At 36.5% G+C, this 21204-nt stretch overlaps 1 protein-coding gene across 1 annotated transcript in view; it reads left to right on the top strand.

The window, feature by feature from the left end:
* The first annotated feature begins 3465 nt into the window (after positions 1-3465).
* The window catches only part of PLCE1 (phospholipase C epsilon 1), a 121818-nt gene continuing 104079 nt past the window's right edge, over positions 3466-21204 (top strand). Inside the window, exon 1 of the mRNA XM_005144091.3 lies at positions 3466-4653. Within this exon, the coding sequence (XP_005144148.2) occupies positions 3466-4653 (1188 nt within the window). The remainder of the gene's footprint in view (positions 4654-21204) is intronic.

Genomic DNA, 21204 nt, shown 5'->3' with positions numbered 1-21204 from the left:
GGAGGACTGTGGAAGACCAATTCTGGCCTCTGTATGAGCTTTTTGAACATTTGGGGATATAAATGTATCTCTTTGTTTGCAGGTTTCTTTTTACAGAAGTGAATTGGTGAATTGGTGATATGATTAGTTTGGTTTTTTTTTTGTGGGTTTTTTTAAACTTCTCTATAAAGATGCAAAAAAGTTAACATGCATGGTCAGTTTTGTGATCTCAGGTTTATTGTGTGATGTTAAATTTGCATAGTGTTGTTGTCTTTTTTCCCTTGTAGAGCGATGTGATTTTGTAAGAATTTTGTTTGGTCCCTAGTGTAATAAAAGGTATATTTTCAGTGGCAATCCATTCCATTAATTTTTATTCCTGGCTTAGCAATATTACAGGCAGTATATTAATAAATATATTTTCATGGCTTGTATTTTCATTTGATTGGCTGGAATTTTTCCGATTCAAACAGGAAAGGTGAATCAGTAGACTGCCGTGTTTTGATAGATGAAAGAAATCCTTAAAAAATCAGTACTGAAGACTATTACTTATATATATACTAATATATATATATACATTTTGTGTACCCTTTACAGAGTATTATTGTTACTTGATATAACAAGAAAGAAACTTAAGAGATCAAGAAGAAAACAGCTGCTTCTCTTATAACTCCTCCTAGATATTTCTCATCTGATCAGCATTGTCATATATAGATTTGGACTCAAAGACACAGAATGGTTGCCAGAAGAAGTAGGATGGGAATTTCTAGATGGATTGCTTGCAGTTTTATTCAAGTGTGTAGTGGTAAAAAGTTGCATAAATTGTTATCTGGGGATTTAAAGGGGGGAAGGAGGATAGGGAAAAGGGATAGGAAATGGTAGAATAAGGTAATTGCAGAAGTACCTTCCTTTTTTTGTGTGGGGTTTTGTTTATTTTTGAAAGTGAAATAGGCAAGATTAAAGAAAGTCAACTAAAATGAATTTCAGGGTACGATTTAATGATACAGGCACTGTTGGGGTATATAGACTTGAATTCCTTGGGTGTCAGTTTCCCACTGTACCTCCTCTACAGTTGTGTTGTCACAGTGTTTTATAGGGTGCTCTCTGGACTGTGTTGGTAACATGACTCCAGTTTAAGTCCTGTCCCTGCCACTCTATCCAACTACTGCTATCTCCTCCTACATGACTTTTTAATGAACTGTAGCTTCTATTTTCCTTTCTGGTGCTAAATCTCTCCCTTGTACAGGATCTGAGTTTCCCTTCTTGCTTCTCCTCTGGCTGATCTGGCATGCACAAGCATTTTGTAATGGATGGAGAATGTAAAACTCGTGGCTCTTTGTTCTGTCTCTGTCACTCTCCTTTGCGACCCTCTCTGATCTCTCTTCTGTTAAACCAATAAAATTGAAATCTCTATTGAAAGCGGAGATTTCACATGCATTTATGGTAGCTGCTCTCTGAAGAATGCACGCCGTTCACTGGCTGGCAAACTGTTAAGCCATGGATTTGTAGCAAAATGTAACTTTTGTTAAAAATTAATATCTTTTTTTTATTACAGACATACACACAACTCCCTCACCCCTCCTCCTGCCCCCTTATCTCCTCCCCCCCTGAAAAATGATACACTCAGTTAAACTTGTGTATTTTATTATATGAGAAAATAGCATATCAAATATCCTATTAACCAAAGAGTACATTTTACATTTTGATTTTTTGCCAAACTGTTCTTGGATGAAGATCAGTAATAAATAAAATGAAAGCTGACACTAAAATGGTTTAAAATAACATTAATTATAATTACTTGAGAAGAGTAGTAAAATAGATTTCACACTTTAAATTACTCTCATTATTAGGCTTTCCTGATGTTATCCTTCCCATCATTCCTTGTTGTTTCATCAGCTACAGATGATTTAATTATTTTGCTTAGCTAAACTGCATGAACTGAATTGAAGGAAGGAGCCCCTTCTGCTTATGTAAATAGTGCCTGGGTCAACATTTGTTTGATCAGTTCAGTAATCAAGTTGTTGTACCTAGCCAGTGATTTGCCTCAGTTCTGTGGTATGTTTTGCTGCTTGAGCTCCAAAGTAATTTTTTTTTTGCTTATTTCTAGTGGATTTAGACTGTTTTAGTAAACTTAGGCCTTAATATAGCTTTTTGCATTTTCCACATTTTTAATAACATAAAAACATCAAATATGGTAAACTGAAATAAAAGCATATATATGTTTAATTTTAATTTCTCATCATTTAGCTGGGTATAGCTCTTATTTTTCTGTTTCCTTTGTTGAATTGTGACCTCTTATTTTCCGATTCCAAGATTTATTTCTACCATTCTATTTGCAGGAAAGAATCTGAGAGTTAATTGCAAGTGTTGAAGGACAGGTTAAGTTTTTAGCTTAAAGCATACAAGTAAAGCGGTTAAAAAGATAACTAATATTTCAGTCTTTTACCCTATTCTGCCTTCATGCTTTTGCAGTCATAAAGTTCTGTCAAAAATACTGTAGTTTCTTCATTATTTCATGGTAACAACATGAACATTAAACTTCACGAGCATTTAATGAAAACAGGAACCACGTAATACCAAAACACTTATATTTGTCATAGAATTTAGTTCTGAACAGGAAAATAATTACTTTTAAAAGACAGTGTAGGTTTAAAAATAACTTTGTTCTTCAAAATATTTTAACCTATCCTGCCTAAAGGTCAAAAATATTATAGAAAAGACATTTCCTTTTTTCTCTTTGTATATATCCTCTATGTTCAATTTCAGTGTTACAGCTTCAGTAAAATTAGTTTTCTGCAGTCATGTAACTTTCCATAGTAAAGTGAAGGCAGCTATTTAAATATAAAAATCATTACTGTGATTACCCCAGTTTGTAAAGTGAGACTTTAAGACAGATTTAAATGCGTGTTTTAGGATTCTCTGGGTCTAAATATAATTAACTTGTGTTGTTTTGTGTTCTTTCTCCTTGCATTAAAAAATGCCAGACTTTCTGCTGTAATTGTGATGATGGATTTTGTGCCATGGATTCCATTCAATTTTTTTTCCTTTTTTTTTTTTTTTGACAGAAAACCAACTTTTTGCATGCCTTATGGACAGAAGTGTCTTTGACATGGATTATGAGTTTGATCGTCTTATACAACCTGAGACAACAGTTTGTGTGCTACATATGATAGACGAAGTAATTGTTGGAGGAGACAAGCTTAATGGCCATGTCACAGGAAAAAGCTGGTTTAAAAATGTTTGTATTTCTTGCCAGCAATCCAAGGTTGGCAAAGCCTAATAGCCCAACACTGAAGAAATACACTTTCTTTTAAAACCCAGCTCAAAAAGAACAAGAAGTCAATGTATATTTTACCATGTGTTCCCTGATTACTTAACACTGAACCTTTTATTACACTGAAATCATGCTGTGACGATTGGTAGACAGCGCACCCCCCTTCCCCCTTCTGCATCCCCACCACACATCTAGGAATTAAAGACTGCGTCAAGATGACCTCTGAGGAGATGACCGCGTCTGTTCTTGTCTCTGTGGTACAGGGTAAAGTGATACCTGCTCAGTCAGCTGGAGATGAGAATACTCAAAATGCTTTGGACACCAGTGTTATAAAAAGACATGCTGCCAGTCCAGGAAGGCAAACCACACACGCTTTCTCATACTTAAACAGACTTGAAGAAGAAAGTCTTCAGGGCTCAGTGCCCAAAATATTCTCTCTGGCAAAAGAAAAACTGACTAATGACAATAGTAATGAAAACTTCTGGGAGAGGAACAGCTCCATCCCTGATTCAGTGGAATTTCTTAACATTAACTGTAACGTTGTGCAGAAAAACTACAAGAGCAATATCCCGTGCAGCCAGCTGTATAAATCCTGTGATCCTTTAGCAGGGGCAGAGGCATGCCTGGAAACTGGAATTCCTGCTTCACTGGAAAGAGCCATGCTTGCTGAAATTCAGTTGAAAATGAATGGACCTTCGTTGAGAAGCCAGACAGCAGTAAATAAGAATGACAGCAATGATACTGACAAAGTGGCTTTTTTTCACTTTCACTGTGCTAGTGAAAGGAATATATCAAAAGCTCTGTGCAGTTTACACAGCAGCTACATTTTGGATAACTGCTTGCAGCCAGTAAGTGTTGGTATTGGTAACACTACTCGTTCCTCGGCCTGCACTTGCAGATTAATGGAGTTGACAAATAATTGTGAGAATGAAAATGAGCAGCAGCTGTATGAAGACACTTTAAGGGATAAGTATTTATTTCTGGAAAAAGCATCACGGAAGGTTAAAGTGGCGTGCTCAGGTCACAACTTCTGTGGAAATAACTTTACTGGAAGAATGCCCTCAAAGCCGTTTCTGAGCCATTTTGAAGACTGTAATGATAACTGTGAAGAAGATTTGGAAGAGGATTTTTTCAGAAACAAAAAGGAACGTTCTACATTGTTGATAAGACGATTCTGTAAAAATGATAAAGAGGTTAAAAAATCAGTTTATACTGGAACGAGAGCAATTGTTAGGACTTTACCTTCAGGGCACATAGGAACTGTTGCTTGGAATTATGTTGAGCAAAGAAGAAACAACAGTGTCTTGAAGCTGTCTAGGATTACAACAGAACAGCTAACTATAATTCAGACTTTAATAAAATGGGAATTTAATTCCATTCTTGAGATGTCTTTGTGGTATGAGGTAAGCTTTTCACAGTGTTGTTTTTGTTGTTTTCGGTTTTGTTTTGTAAAGGTTTTGATAACCCTAACCCTTTTCATTAAAAAAAAAACCCAACCAAAAGCCATTTAGCTAGTAAACACTTAGTAACACTGAATAGGATATTTCACTTAACTGTGTTGAACCTCATATTGACAAGTGTTTTTTAGAAGAATATATTGTCATCCGTTAAAATGAATTCTCTTTAAAATAGATATGGGGTAAAATGTCAAGTTTTATATCTGTATAAAATTTATACATCTGTGTATATACATATATATTTATTTAAAGTATAGATTTGATGGATATATTAATGGTATAACATTTCCATTAAATAAATTGATTAAATGATAAGTGGCAATATTAGATTACAGTGAAAAAATTTTGTGTAAGAAAGTATAATATTTTCCCCAAGTTGCAGATATTTACAATGCTTCGACACTTGCAAATAAGTAAAAAACCAATGTAATAGTTGAATAACATGTATTGATGTGCCTGTAGTGCCCTGATTTGTATTATCTTAATTAGATAATACAAAATATTTTAAGTTTAGAATGAAATCCTGAATGCACGGATTACTATTGTAAAAATGACATAGCACATCCCTCATATATGTGGGTTGAAAAGTGGGAGAAATTTCTTGCAGGTAGTGCTCAGACTCTGCAACAATGTTCAGTAGGACTGAAATGGAGGAGAACTGACTTGTATAGCATCATAAAATCATTTAGATTCTATGAGGGAAAGGTTGGAAAAGACGTTTAAGGTCATAAAATCTAACTCTAAAATTAATAAAAAAGACTATATGAAATTTTGTCAGTGATAACAGAAGACTGAACTTGGTGGCCCAGGGGCACCATGACAATTGTACCCCTCCCTATCCCCTTCTAGAACTTAGTATATTTTCCATTTAATTAGTTGATTGAAGAGTTTTATGAGCATGAACTTGTCAGGTGTTTGTCCTGGGTTGTAAAGCTTTGTAGTGCTGTTCATTATTGAGATATTCAAGTACAAGCTTGCTGGTACAGCACGTGCTGCACGGTGCAAGGTCATGCTCCCATTAAGGAATGAATATGAGCCATGTATTTGCCTAACATGATATCTGCTCAGTACATTTGTTTTATCATTACAAGCTTATTTTGGAGAGAAGGGAGAGTGTTTTGTAGCTGAAGTCTAGAATCATAGAATAGTTATGATTGGAAAGGACCTTAAGATCATCTAGTTCCAATCCCCCTGCCATGGGCAGGGACACCTCACACTAAACGATGCCACACAAGGCTTCGCCCAACCTGGCCTTGAACACTGCCAGGGATGGAGCATTCACTACCTCCCTGGGCAACCCATTCCAGTGCCTCACCACCTTCACAGTAAAGATTTTCTTCCTTACATCTAGCCTGAACTTCCCCTGATTAAGTTTTAACTCATTAACCCTTGTCCTATCACTACAGTCCCTAATGAATAGTCCCTCCCCAGCATCCCTGTAGGCCCCCTTTAGATACTGGAAGGCTGCTATGAGGTCTCCATGCAGCCTTCTCTTCTCCAGGCTGAACAGCCCCAACTTTCTCAGCCTGTCTTCATACGGGAGGTGCTCCAGTCCCCTGATCATCCTCGTGGCCTCCTCTGGACTTGTTCTAACAGTTCCATGTCCTTTTTATGTTGAGGACACCAGAACTGCACACAATACTCCAAGTGAGGTCTCAGGAGAGCAGAGTAGAGGGGCAGGATCACCTCCTTTGACCTGCTGGTCACACTTCTTTTGATGCAGCATTTGGGGGTAAGGGCTTTAATTTTAAATTTTTTTTGTAGTACATATAGAGAACTCAGAAATAAATGTAGTAGGTACTCACGGAACAGCTAGTTAACTAGGAAAAGTTCTGTCTACAAATGTACGAAAGTTTAACAGGCACAGTAAATGTGTACTTTGTAAATGTGCACTTTGTGCACTTTTTGTAAATGTGCACTTTGTGTAATTACAGTGCACAGAATGTTTTCTTGTGGTCAGAAAAGGTTTAAAACCACATGATTCTAAGGCCTTCTTCCAAGTGGAGACTACAGATATTTTTCTTATCAACCTCTGTATTTAATCTCTTTATGTATGATGTGCATCAAGCATTCTCAGCATTATTTTTGTTATTTCTTCAATAATATTCATATGTGTTTATGGTTTATATTAGCATTATAGATGGTTTTTCACAGACATAGACATTAACTCACAGTAGATTTGGCAAATATATGCATCTGTTGAACATATGCACTGGGTTAAAATAATTTAATGAATTATTAGCCTTTGTAGGAAGCTTTCATGCTAATAATCAAAGGAAGAAGGAGAAAGTAGTAAATGAATGTGGTAATTTGTTCTTTCTTTCCCCTTATCTCACCCTTTGAGCATGCATTCTGTTTGGAACAGCTAAGTGAACAGTAGTGCTGTTCTTCAAGAAAAAAAAAAGTTGGAGAAATTAAGTTTTCATAGCAGTACTGGTGTAACATGGAACAATAGAGACCTTTATGTTTTAAGTAGGAAAATGTGGGTCTTATTTGTGCATATCCCTTACATAAAAATTCTAGTGCTAATAAAGGAAAGGCACAGGACTGTTGTCTTGTTGAATAAGTTTTTCTTTTAATTTCCCTACACAAGAAGGTGGGACTGAGGCTTTGCATTATATAGAAAATACATTAAATATTATATATTTTAATGTAGCATATGATTATGGTTTATAGATATTGTAGATGCAGATTTAGACTCCTCTGCTTTGGACTTAAAGTATGTGTTGTACAAAAAAAGATTTTTATGCTGGATATTTTTCCTAATTTTGCGTATAGTTTTCGTGGCTGTGTACAGTGTAGTACTTGCCATTAACAGACGAATGTGTGTAAGATGGCTTTTGTATCTGTTAATGAGAAATGTACTTGTCCATGTTGGAACAATATGAGCCCCTCACATTGGTACATATTAAAGATGATACAAATGGAAAGAATTTGACACAGAAACAAGTGCAAGCTTTGGTGTTGGCTTTGCTTGGCCTGGCACAATCTGTCTACTACTTGGGCTTATCTCGGGTGCATCATATTAGCAATTTGACTAATTACAAAAGTCGGAGTTTCTGGGGCCTGTCTCTGTGAGAAGTTAGGTTCACAGTGCTAATGCACACTTCTTTTTTTTTTTTTCTCCTGATACGGTGTTTCTGTGGTGCTGCTAGTGTAATATTGACTAAGATACTAAATTTGAGCAGCTCAGTAGACTACTGCAGGGTGATTCTCTCAAACAGGGTAAGTGACCTCAGTATCTCCAGATGACAGCTGCAATAACATAGTTGCAGTGTATAATATCTGAATTCTTTAGTTAAGCTTATTTTGTAGGCATCAGTACCACCTTTGCTGTGTCATTACATTCCTGATGCTAGCAGTTGAGACACAAGAATTCTACTGGCTTGTTTAACTCTACTCAAACAAAAATTAGTACAGTAATATATCTTCTACTCTTCACAGCTCCTAAAGTGCTACTGAAATGCCAAATACTAATAAGACAACAGTTAAAAAAATTTAATTGCCCCCTTATCTGTTTCCAGATAGAATAATGGTTTCATTAGATTTGAGAGGAGATTTGCCACGTAGGTGTGTTTTATAGTTAATTTCACGATTTGGTATAGTGGTTCAGCATTTGTTAGCATTAGGTAATGTATTTCCATGTAATGTCCATAGTGTTTTTATTATTTATGTGTAAAATCAATGTAATGCAATGGGGTTTGATTGTGCATGGATAGTGTAAGGAGTTTGTAGTAGCACTTCTTTATTTTCATGAAGTTGAGCTGTAGTCAGCTGGTGGCATCTGTTAACAAAGAGTTAAGAATAGAAAAAAGATTTGGAGGTAAAAAATATTTGCTATCCTGTTTTATTAATATGTTATCTAAAATAGTCAATTTAGATAATATTTTTAAAGAAACAGAGCCAGGCAGAAGTAGTTTTCTGTTTGATAGATAATTGAATCTTTTTTTTTTTTTCTTCATTACCAATTCTGAATGTATTTAGAATTAAAATGAATATTATATAATTAATACAAATGCTGATTATAATTCTGAAACTATAGAGAGCTCAATATCCTCTCCCTGCAGCCATCCCCTGTCAGAGTTGTATCAGCAACACTAGTCAATGTATCTTTATGTTGCATGCTTTTCTGGCATTTCTGAAAATATGGATAGATTGAGCAGATGTTATTTCCACTGTCAGTCATGGAAATAGCATCTGCTTTGACTGTTTTGACAACCAGTTACACTACCTACAGAGCACTTTCTATCAAACGCTAACATGTTCATGAACAAAGAAAGTGTTAGTACTGCTGTATGCTTAGAAGAACAATTTTTGGTAGTTTTTCTCAGGTGTCTGGTTAATTGTAACCTTTAATTGTAAATATTTTGTCAGAATGAATGGTATTATTATTTTTTTTTTTTATCCAGCAGTATCTTGGAAAATACTTTTCCGGTATATTCAAAATGGAATTTTTATAATGAAGAAGCCTATGTTTATTCTGAAGAAGTGAAACAAAAACTTAAAAGTATCTGACTTACCCTCTCTGCTAATGATAATAATAATAAGCATGAGTCCTTGTGTATGTACTGTTTCACTAAGAGGATCTGATTTAGTTAGAACAGACACAGGACTTGCTTGGAGTGACTACATGAAAACACCTGGCAATAAGAGTTTTATTAGTGAAGTTGTCCTGCCAAAAACCGTGAGATTCACAACCCACAAAGCAGCTCAAAAAAATTAAATTCTGCTGGGCTTTCACTTCTCCGTGATTTTTAATTGTTTCTGTAGGAATTCCAGGTCTAGATTTGCTGTGATACCATCTTTCTGTTAGGATTACGTAATTTTCCCACAGGTTTTTGCTTCTTGCTGCGTATTTAAAAAGATCAGTTCTTTTCATTGACTTTTGCTCTCTTCTCTTGCAGTTTTACATGAATATCCCAAATGTAATACTGCTCCTTGTGCTGAAGTCTATGCTATACTTGTACTTTCATTAAAAAACCCCAGTTTGCTACGCTATGTTGTGGATTGCAGATGAATTTGGGGTTTGAGATTGTTTTGGTTTTCCAATTTGAAATAAAATGTCTACTCCAGCACACTAAAAAGAATTTATAGGAAAAAGATACATCTAGAAAATAATAAAAAAGAAAATAATCTGCAAATGGTTGGTGTTCTCCACTCTAATTTTTGATCTGACTGGGCATGAGTAGATTGCCTCTTGCTATCATTATCATGTTCTTGGACATAAAGGTTTGTATTCATGTGTTAAAGTAGTTAGTAGGTTTGGATGAGATGGTTGATGGTTTTTATTTTACCTGGGCCCTGTGTTTGTGTTTTTCTTATGCAAAAGAGTTGCAGTCTTAAAGAAAAAAGTTCCTGAGTAAAGTTGACTATTTTGAAAAAAAATTAGGGAAGCAGAAGAAAAGCCAAATAGGCATGAAATTATGTTTTCCCTTCAGTAAGTGCTGTAAAAATAAATTGAACTTTGTTAAATGAAGCACTATACTTACATTTGCTCTGGGTTGAGTTATCCCTGTTTTAAAAGTTAGCTTTAGAACCAGAAAATTTACCCTATATCTGTAGAACTAGTCAGTTTTATTACAATAATGTGTGATATAGTTAGAGATAAATGTCTTCATACTTTGTATTATTTTGTAGTTGCCTTATAGCTTTAACAATTTTGGGCCACATTATGAACAATAAGTTTTAGCTGTGAGCACACTTAGGTATTTAGAGCCAATAGTGTGGGAGTCTTGGCAGGAGCAATATATTATGCCTTCAGTTTTTCCACATTTTCTGACTTTCCTTCTAGTGACTGTTCATTAACTGTAAAGAAGCATGAAGATCTGTTTTAGAAAATCTCCCTGCAGCACATTAAAGAGTTCATTTTAGAGTGTTAGAGTTGGACACTCTTCTAAATTCCTTCTCAGTTGAAACTAAGTTATCTCCATTACCTATATGAACTGTTGAAAAGTTTGGGTTGTTTACTCTGGTATGACTGAATAAAAACTGTGCCATATAAAGATCACTCTGTCGGTGAGTGAGTAATTAAAATGTGAATTTATGAGATGTCATATACAGTTTAAGTTATCTTGCTTTTCCACAGTCTTTCAAGTCTTTTTTAAAAAAGTTGGGTTGACAGTCGTTGCTAGCCATATCTTATCAGTATGAACTTTCAAGAAGGACTTGCAGAAAAAATCTCTGCTGTAAAATATACTTGCCACGATATCTAAGGCAACCTCCATAACATATGAGGTTGTTTGGTTTCTCTGTGAAAAGTGATTTGATATAGTGTAGTTATGAGCCTCTGCTCACAAAGAATTTTGCTTGAAAGTACAGACTGGTGACAGCTTAAAAAAAGGAGTAACAGTTGAACTTAATACAGCTGTTAGGTACTGTCCAAGTGCATATGAGCTGGAGTATCAAGGGACAGGAGAGCTCTGGGGATGCTCCCACACCAACCAAAGCTAATTACATCAGTGCAGCAGTTGGAGCCAGAGTGACTCAGGGCAGTGTGACAGCATACAGCTTTCATGAGGAATGCCGGAAGTGGGACATCGCTGGAAACATGAAAGTTCAGTCCTGGCATTTGTAACCAATTCGTTTTTCTTTTTTTTTTTCTGGTTTTTTATTCACCTCGTAATTTCACTAGAAAATTATATAGTTAAAAGCTATTCCTTACCCGCAAAACCCATGTATCAGACAGTGCTCATATTGTCCTGCAAGTTGAGTGAATGTATCTATTTTTTGAATATTTTGAGCTCTAATCAGATATAATAATTTTTGAACTGGGATGGAAGACTCACTTTTAAGATACACTCATCAACCCTCTAGCTGAGTATGAGAGTCATAGTATGGAAACATGCAACAGCAATGAAAAGGTTTGTTCTTCACTTGAAATCAGCATGTGCACTTGTTGCAGGACTCTGAATAATCTAATTAACTGTTGTGAAAATAGAAGAGTTAATTTCTCTGCCCCCTTCACCCCCCTAGGCTTTTCAGTAACTGGAAACAGCCTGTTCACTGTTGCCACCATTTGTACTTTGAATCCAGTAATGTGAGCTTCTTTTACGATGATTAAAAGTGATTCTTGCATACTCTTAATGATTATTTTTATTTTATTCTCCCGACACTGTAAAAGCTGTTTGCAAGAAACCACAACACATACAGACCTTCATTAATAAAGTGTGGGCAAAACAAAGGATGTATTATTAGCTGCTCTGGTTTCATGTTGCAGCAGTCTTAGTTCTTAAAGTATTTAGGAATTCCCTTCAAGTATTAGGGAATGGGTGAAATCCTGGTCATAATATCATATATTGGGAAATATTAATTGGAGGGAGAAAAAGAAGCATGTGCAAAATGGAGCTGTTTGCTTTATGGGAAGCATAATTTTACATCAAACATTTTAATAGGATTTTAATTTTGCCAACTTCCATTAAAACTTACTTTAAGCAGTTTGCAAACTGTAATTTTAAACTAGAAATATTGTCTATATAAATACGTATAATGCATTATAAAATAATTCAGGTGGAATCACTAACTTGATAAGTAGAACTTCAGTGCCCCTCAGTTGCATATGCTGTTATTTACTATTCATGTAAGTTCTACTTCTGGACTTGAATCTGTTGTCCTAGCTGTTTTACAAACAAGTGATGATCTCATCTGTTTTATAGACTTAGAGACAGTCAGTTGTTAGTGAGCTCACTTAGGTTTTAGAGAAGATAAACTTCTTCCAAACACTCTCCATATGCTGTAGCTAAATTTTTTCTTTTATCTCAGCAGGCTTAGTAGCTCTGTGCTGCACTGTAGCCTGAAGAAAAGACATATCCTCAATTAGCAGTGCGGGAACCCCCCCATATTTTCCCACTGCTCCAGCTGTTAATATTTGGTAATTTTAGAGTTACATGCATAGGAACAAGTTGGTTGTTTTGTGGTTTTTTTTTTTTTTTTATTAATGTGTGTAGCCAGTCAACACTGAAATACTTCTAGTCTGAATAAATGTCTGAATGATAATTCTGAATATCTTATCGTTCAGAAGAATTGTAAGAGTGTATCTGAGCCATGGAGAATTTTTCAGATGTGGTTGTGGGTTGGATCAAGCAGCTGACCCCTGAGAGAAAGCTGTTGTCAATCTTCTGTTTTAAATTAGGAATTAATCTTGAATAATTCTGCAGACCTAGAGCATCATGCTACAAACTTGAGGCCATTACAGCTCTGACCCTGTGCATATGAGAGATGCTTTACTTATATAAGCATATTATGGTTGCCTTGGGAACCATAACTTTTTACTTCCTGTCTATTGTTTACAATCTGGGGACTGCAGTAGATGGCTTGTCTGTGCAAATGTGTGTATTTTAAAGGGAAAAAATATTATTTTATGAACATTCTAAATATTTCCCTTTTATGATATTAACTAGTATTCTGGCTTACCTACATGTCCTTTTCTAACTTATCTTACTTGAAATACAGGGAGAACTACAGGAGTGCATAATCTTTAGCTGCGTGAACATTTTATTGTCATCCAGGGATTTGCCATCAGAATAAAGGAGGCTTTGGTCTGTTAACACCAAGTCACTCAACAGATTGAGGCTGTAGAAAAGATATGGAAAGGTTTTCAACAAGCACAAAATATAGCATGGGTCATATTTAAACCAGCAGTGTACTAGTTTTCTTGTTCTATGGCAGTCCACAAATAGAGGTCTTTTTCCTTTGCTTCTTTTTTTTTTTCTTCCTTTAACCAACAGATTGGAGATGGACTTTTTAATAATTTGAATGCTTCTTTTGAGCAGACATTTCTGAATCATTGCATATTTAGTTTCACTTGCAGTGTTTCTTTACCATTGGTTTGCAAAACCTGCAAATCCAGCGTTTGCAAGCAGTGCTCATTTTTGAGTAATTTTTAATATTTTAATTTTGAACGCATTTCTCTTTACACTTTGACCAGCTGTTTCCTGTTTTTCCTTCCAGTGGTTCAGCTGACAAGGAGATAAATGCATCAGTGGTTTGTTTCAGAATTAGAATCACCTTTATAAAATGTTGGAAGAATAAAACAAATCATTACATCATTACAAATAAAGTTATGGTGGAATTCTGAAGATGAAGTATTGTTTGCAGTACCTAGATGTTTTATAGATTACAAAGCTTTTTCTACTCAGGGAGCTCATTTGGTACAGGAAAATTAATCCAGCATCGGAAACACTAGGATGAAGCTTTGTGTGGGGAATTTGGGTGAATGTGATGGAATTTTTCAGGCAGTTCCAAGTATTTATGTTTGTGAGATAATATTTTGATTGATAAGTGGTCTGCATAATGACCTGATTATTAAGTCATATTTGTCCTGTTCAACCTTCCCCCCTGGTTTTTGGACTGATTTGGATAGAGCATATGATAATTTTTGTAATCATGCAAAATGTTTTGGAATTCTATAACTGAATTTGTACATGTATTTTTGCAGACTAAAGGAGGGTAGGTTTACTGGGAAGGAATTGGTATATTTGATCAGTCTTAGTACTGGCTTGTGCAGTATGCCATTTCTTTTTGTTTGCAGTGACTTTAATCCACATCCACACAGATAACAGCTGTGTTCTGTCCTGGTCTTATTTAATATTTTTGTCGCTAACATGGACAATGGGATTGAGTGTGCCCTCAGCAAGTTTGCCGATGACACCAAGCTGTGTGGTTCTGTTGATAACGCTAGAGGGAAGGAATGCCATTCAGAGGGACCTTGACACACTTGTGAGGTGGGCTGATGCCAACCTCATGAAGTTTAACCATGACAAGTGCAAGGTCCTACACCTGGATTGGAGCAATCCCAGGCACAGCTACAGGTTGGGCAGAGAAGAGATTCAGAGCAGCCCTGCGGAAAAGGACTTGGGGGTGTCGGTCAATGAGAAAATGAACATGAGCCAGCTTCAGTGTGCGCTCACAGCCCAGAAAGCCAACTGTATCCTGGGCTGCATCAAAAGGAGCGTGACCAGCAGGTCCAAGGAGGTAATCCTGCCCCTCTACTCTGCTCTCCTGAGACCTCACTTGGAGTATTGTGTGCAGTTCTGGTGTCCTCAACATAAAAAGGACATGGAACTGTTGGAACAAGTCCAGAGGAGGGCCATGAGGATGATCAGGGGACTGGAGTACCTCCCATATGAAGACAGGCTGAGAAAGTTGGGGCTGTTCAGCCTGGAGAAGAGAAGGCTGCATGGAGACCTCATAGCAGCCTTCCAGTATCTGAAGGGAGCCTACAGGGATGCTGGGGAGGGACTACTCATTAGGGACTGTGGTGATAGGACAAGGGGTAACGGGTTGAAACTTAAACAGCAGAGGTTTAGACTGGATATAAGGAGGAAATTCTTTACTGTTAGGGTGGTGCGGTACTGGAATGGGTTGCCCAGGGAGGTAGTGAATCCCTGGCAGTGTTCAAGAGGAGGTTGGATGAAGCCTTGGGTGATATGGTTTAGTGTGAGGTGTCCCTGCCCATGGCAGGGGGGTTGGAACTAGATGATCTTGAAGTCCTTTCCAACCCTAACTATTCTATGATTCTATGATCTTTCTTCAGGGCTTTTAAATGAGCCATTTACTAATTTGAAAGGTGTTTATGTAGAGAGTAATGAAAATATTGCCCTCTGCTTTCAGAACTGAGGTTGTCACTCTAGGATTGTGGAAGGATCAGTTGTTGACCCTTCTTTTTTTGTCCTAGTGTAGCAGGCTGTCCTATGGCATCTAGCATCACCTGTTCTTTGCTCTTCTTTAGTTTTCCCTGGGACCTAAGTGGTCAGATCTTATTTAGTCTGCATCCTCTGGCATGAGAGAAAATCACACAGAGACAGCTGACAGCATGCTGACTCCCATGGCCAGGGATTCTCCCTTGACTGAGGGGTTTAAATATTCCTTACTTGTTAGGTCACTGAATTTCTTAAGAGTCAATAGTAGAGGAAGAGCTGTAATTTGGTCTGTGGTGAAGGTCCCAGCTGCAGAACCTTAGAATATGCATTTGCTGCCCTGGACAAGGTGCTGTATCCATCAACTAATTTTTTTTTGTGTTTACCCGTTTATAAGCCTCAGCTCACACCATTTTTAGGGCCCTGCAGACTTCTACAAATGTCAGCCTTAATAGCATTTACCTCAGGGTATGATCTCACTGTTGCCATTTGAAAAAGGCTTCCCCTGCAGCTTGCACTGGGTCCTTTTCTCTGAGGCTTTTCCAGGCTCCTTCTCCCCACATTCCTTTTGGTGGATGCCTCCAAGATCTGCTCTCACTTTCTAGGCTTCCTGATCTCAGAAGTTTGCATGAGGTTTCTCATCAAATTCTGTGATGGGAAGGGAGGAGAGTTCCTCTTCGCTCTTGAAAACTAATTTTTTTTTATAACTCCTAACTAGGTTTGCTCTTTTTACTTAAGCCTATTGATAGCTTTCTGCTCTTGTGCCTTCGTGCCATTTTTGAACTTACCTTCAGCTTGCTTGCTATTCCCTACATGTTGGTCTTCATGGAGCCTCCTTTATCCTTTAATCTTTTACATAGAAAAAGACTTCCCGATATATTTCTTTTTAGCTCTCTACTACCACTTTGTGTTTTTTTTCTTCAGTCAAGTCTAATAGTTAAGGCTGAAGTTCCTTCATGCAGTTGTGTGGTCTTAATGGGCACTCTTGCTTCTATTATCCTTACATCCATTTTTGTTGAGCTCGTACAAATTTACATGAGATATCTGTACCATTTATAGCTATTATGTTTATTTTCTAGTGCTTTTTTTTGACCTTCCTCCTTTCCATGTTCTTTCTGGGGATTTTTATTTTTCCTAGTGAAGTTTAGTAAACAGCATTTAAACTGCACCATTGGACAACTGGTTGCACTTGGCTGTAGTATGACACTTTTAGACTGTAATTGGCTTTCCAAGAGAGTTGGTATTTTTGGCTGAAGTTAAATACACATTTCATCAAACTGTCATAGAAAATAGTAGATCAGTAACTTTTTTCCCTATTGTACTCATCAGGAAAATAGAAGTCTGTTATAATTAATACTTATATTAGGCATTACTGACTAGATTCACCTGATTCTTGCTTAAACTTTTTCAGTCTGCAAAGAAACACAAGGAAAACAACAGACAAGATGAAAGCAGATTCACAGGACATATCCATGTGGTTGTGACTCACTGGATCCAAGAGAACAAAACCCAGAAAAACCTTTTTCTTTAAGTAAAAGAGGTGGAAATTGATTGAACAGTACTGGGTAGAATTTGCGAATACGATATGAAAGGTACTTAACTGAAAGAACTAATGAAAAGGAGCCAGTGTTCTATGAAGAACTTGGAAGGAAAATAAAAGAGAGAGTTGACAGAGAGTCCTTTGAGCTTGGGGACTTTAAAAATAGAGAGAGCAAAAACCAATAAAATCTTATTTCCTAACCTAACCAGAACTTAGAGTTTTGCTGTTTGTCTTTGGACCTAAGGCATATGTAAGAGGGTGCTAGTAGTGTAATGGTTAGGTGTAAAGCTGTATTTGATTGCAGAAAATCAATAGAATTTGGAGAGAGATTGTTAGTCATCATTTGATTTCTAAACCATTATATACTGAAGCACACTGGCAAGGCTCAGTAGCTGGGCTATTCTGCTAGCTTCTTCGGTTTTTAATTAGATTATGTTTTATAGTTTTGAGTTTTTTTCCAGTAATATTTTCTGCAATGGAAAGTATCTGATGAAAATAACACACTTTTAAAAAATAGTTGTTAGTTTAAGAACTTCAAATCTGCAAACAGAGTTACTGAGTGTCAGGTTTGATAAAAATAAGTTTCAAAATCTTTGTGCAACAAATAAAAATAAATGATGAAAGAAATAGAATGAAAACTTAATTTTGGAAAGCTTAGAATAACAAAGTTTCCTTTAAGATTGAGGCGTATCAGAAAATTTGACGCTGCTATAGATCTCTTGAGTCCACCTCTCTCTCAGAGAGGAGGGACAGAGCTCCCAAATTTATCTTGTTCTTATGATACCATTATCATGATAGCAACAGAACTTAATGTGCACATGCAAGAGTACATTTGTATATCATTAGTAGTATGTGCACCGCAGCTTGGAAGCCTATCACCGAGTCCGTGGTTTGGGTGGATCCAATTTTGTGGTTTTTGACTAAAACGAGATTATTTGCTTCATGTTCTGTCCATAAATACTACATTGGCCCATATCTAAGAAAATCTATACCATAACTTTTTCTTTTCTGTGAAGAGCAGAAGAAAAGCTGACATTAACTGTAATTTTAAAAGAGAAATTAAAGTGAAAAGTCCCATAAGCATTGTATCATCATCCTGTAGTCAGACTTATGCCTCTGCCCCCCCCATGTCGACATTGTCCTGTTTCATTGCCTCCCTCTGCTGTACATCCTGCAATGTAGATAACTTTCAACTCCAGATTTTACATTGCTGCCTTCTTTGCTGTGACCTTCTTGTCAAGCATGGTGATTTCTCTCAACACTCTGAGGGTATTGAAGCCCTGGGTCCAACCCCCCTAAAACTATGGTTTGTTGAAACCTTGCAGACCTGGGCAGAGAATAGTGCAGGAGGTCACACCCCCTCCACACCCACGATTTCATGTCCAAATTTAAAGAGGGGAAAAGCTATCCTTCCCACTGGCATACCTGAGCTGCTTCTCTTATGCTTGTCCTGAATCACATCCTAGAGCTTCAGTCTGTGGCTTTTTTGTCTGTGTTAGCTCCAGCTGCCCGGAAGGGAATCCCACAGCTGCACCTGCCAGGTGAGCAGGGACTGGATGGCACAGTGAGCCTGCAGGATAGTAAAACAAGTTCAGGTTTTCCAGGCACTCGTTTTTGAATATCTGGAAAATTGTTACGCCAAAATGTTAAGACATTAAAGTCTTCCAGACACCTTGAGACTGGGTAACAACTTCTTAATGAATTGTCAAGGTTACCATTGAAGGAAAATAAGTAGCTTGGGGTGTATTTCTCTAGAACAGATAAATCATTATTGTATAACATTGAAAACCATGTTCTTTTCCCTTCTGGATATTTGCCTCATTATGATTTTTTTTTTTTCCCAAGAAGAAAGGTTCATGAGCTTAAAAATAGATAAAGCACTGACAAATTATTAACTGGAAATTTGAAACTCCACTGGTTTTGTAAGACAGCAGTGTTGTTGCTGCTGAACATTCTGCATTTTTAATTTTTGTACTTTTTAAATTTTTAATGTATATTATATAAGCAACCAAACACTATAAGCAAGTCACTGATACCGTTTTTTTCCTGTAGAACATCTCCTTATTAAAGAACGTTGCCTGATTTTTCTCTCTCATTTGGTCTTCTGTAGTTAGAGGATCTTCATACTAGTATGTCTGTTAACACGTGGTCCAGCTGTTGATCCTTTACAGGTATTAGTACAAACTTGAATAAGAATTAAGGATGCAAAAGAAAATCTATTTTGTGTTTCCTGCTTGAATGAAGTTGGACCATAGGACTTGCTCAGATCAAATGGCTCTAGAACCATGACACTGTAGATCCTTGGTCAAAGGCTGGCCTGTTTGCTAATTGTTTCAAGTTGTTACTGCCCAACCAGCTGTTGACATGATGTCGAACATGGTTCCTTTGTCTTAGCCAAATACCACGGACAGATGCAAATGATCTGACTGACATCAGTTGAAGAATTGTCTTGTATTTCTTGTACTCAGATCAGCGACATTAGGATTAGGGATTTTACAGGTTTGATTATAAGAGTCCAATTTGAAAATCTGGGCCTAAATTCCACTGAAACATTCTCTGAGTATGTTGACAAAGTTTTTTTCTGTTTAACTATGCCATCCACATAACTGCCATCACTCATTTCCGCTTAGACCATACATGCGTACATATACATACGCACATATATATTCAGATCATTAGTAACTGTGAATTATCTGATACAGTACCCATAATGATAAAATCTTTGTCTTGCTACAGTCCTTTTGACAATACAACTTGATTAGAGAACCTAAACAAACTATAGTGGTAGCAGAATCCTTACATTACATTTACATGATACAAATCTCTGCAACTTTCTTGGTAGAATTGTATTAGCATCTTCTTTCCGGGAGAGAAAAAGCTAAGGTTTCAAAACAGCTCATGGATGGCTGTATGTATTGTAATGTGGAAATTAATTTTTTCTGTACCTTGATTACAGCACATACCTGTTCATTTGTTGAAATTGTATAAATTCAAAACCATTATTGAAATTTGTACATTAAAATAAAAAGAAACAGGGAAAGTCTGATCTTCAACATGTCATTGTAGTCTGACTATATCTGAAACAAAATGTGAGGCATATGCCATCTGGTGGATAGAATTACTCATACAATTTTATTAGTAACTGATGTATTTAACAAGCAACTTCTGTTAATGCTTTAAGTTAATGTCTGTTCTATGCTGCATTATCACTTTTAATTGGCATTGGTAGATATTTCTTTAGTCAGAAGTAAAGGGAAAAAGAAGAAAATCTGAAAACTGAATTCAAGAGAAAATGAAATTCCATACTTGGTTTTGGTGTATGATTAGTAAACTGAATGCTTGGAAGAAAAGCCACAAAGCCCAAATAGAGATGTGACCATTTTCCTCCACTTCAAATATTAACTCTAAAGGTGTAAAAATATGTGCCAGTTAGTTGAAGATCTTCTCTGATACACCTTTCTCAAGTCCTTGCGTTATTGCAAATTATGATCTGTCTGACATAGTCTCTGCAGAAAGACTGAATACTGCTCTACATCTGCACTGACATGGCAGGGGAGATTGAAGTGGTCTTTCAGAGCCCATAGGCTCAAATAATACAGCAGCTTTGGTGTTCCTTTGCCTGCCAGTCAGAATTGATTTTTTTGCCAGCCATTTGGGCCACAATTTCATCAAGTGTTGTACAGAAAGCTGTGCTTTTAAAAGTATTAGCCTGCTAGTAGATGTGAATGCAAAGCTGACTTGGGTATTTTAAAAACTCGATTAGGCAGATACAGTAACAAATATGGCCAGTATTAAATATTTTTGTTTTTACCCAATGGTGCATGGGTGTATGACTTCATGATATACATCTCAGGATATCTGACAGAGTAGACATAACGTGGGATGTCAAGTGGAGCAGTCAATGTATATTGATTCAGATAGAGAGTTTCTGTTATGTTAGTGGATAGTTTTTATTCTTTGCTCTTTTAGTCGACATGAGGAGATCTAATGTCCTGTTGTCTACTGGAAGAATTATATTTTTCTTTAGACTGAGCAAAAATAATAATTTTATTTTTTTCTAAATTTATTCTTAGCATATTAGAAAATAATTGAAAAAGTACTTCATAGTGTTTTTCATACTGTGATCTACTACAGGTCAGATCAAATAAAAGCAAGTTTATGCTTATAGTCTGAAAAGGAATGAATAATTCAAATACATTGTAATCAATGCATGTGTGAAATGGAATTGTCATCACCATGTTATGTCATCATTCCATTAGCTAATGTAATGGCAAGGAGAGAACTGAAATACAACACAGTGGAAAAAACAGGTAATGCTATTAC

The sequence above is a fragment of the Melopsittacus undulatus genome, chromosome 4 (assembly GCF_012275295.1).
Source record: "Melopsittacus undulatus isolate bMelUnd1 chromosome 4, bMelUnd1.mat.Z, whole genome shotgun sequence".
Lineage (NCBI taxonomy): Eukaryota > Metazoa > Chordata > Aves > Psittaciformes > Psittaculidae > Melopsittacus > Melopsittacus undulatus.
Note: the sequence above shows the minus strand (reverse complement) of the source record. Positions and strands in the feature narration are given on the sequence as shown.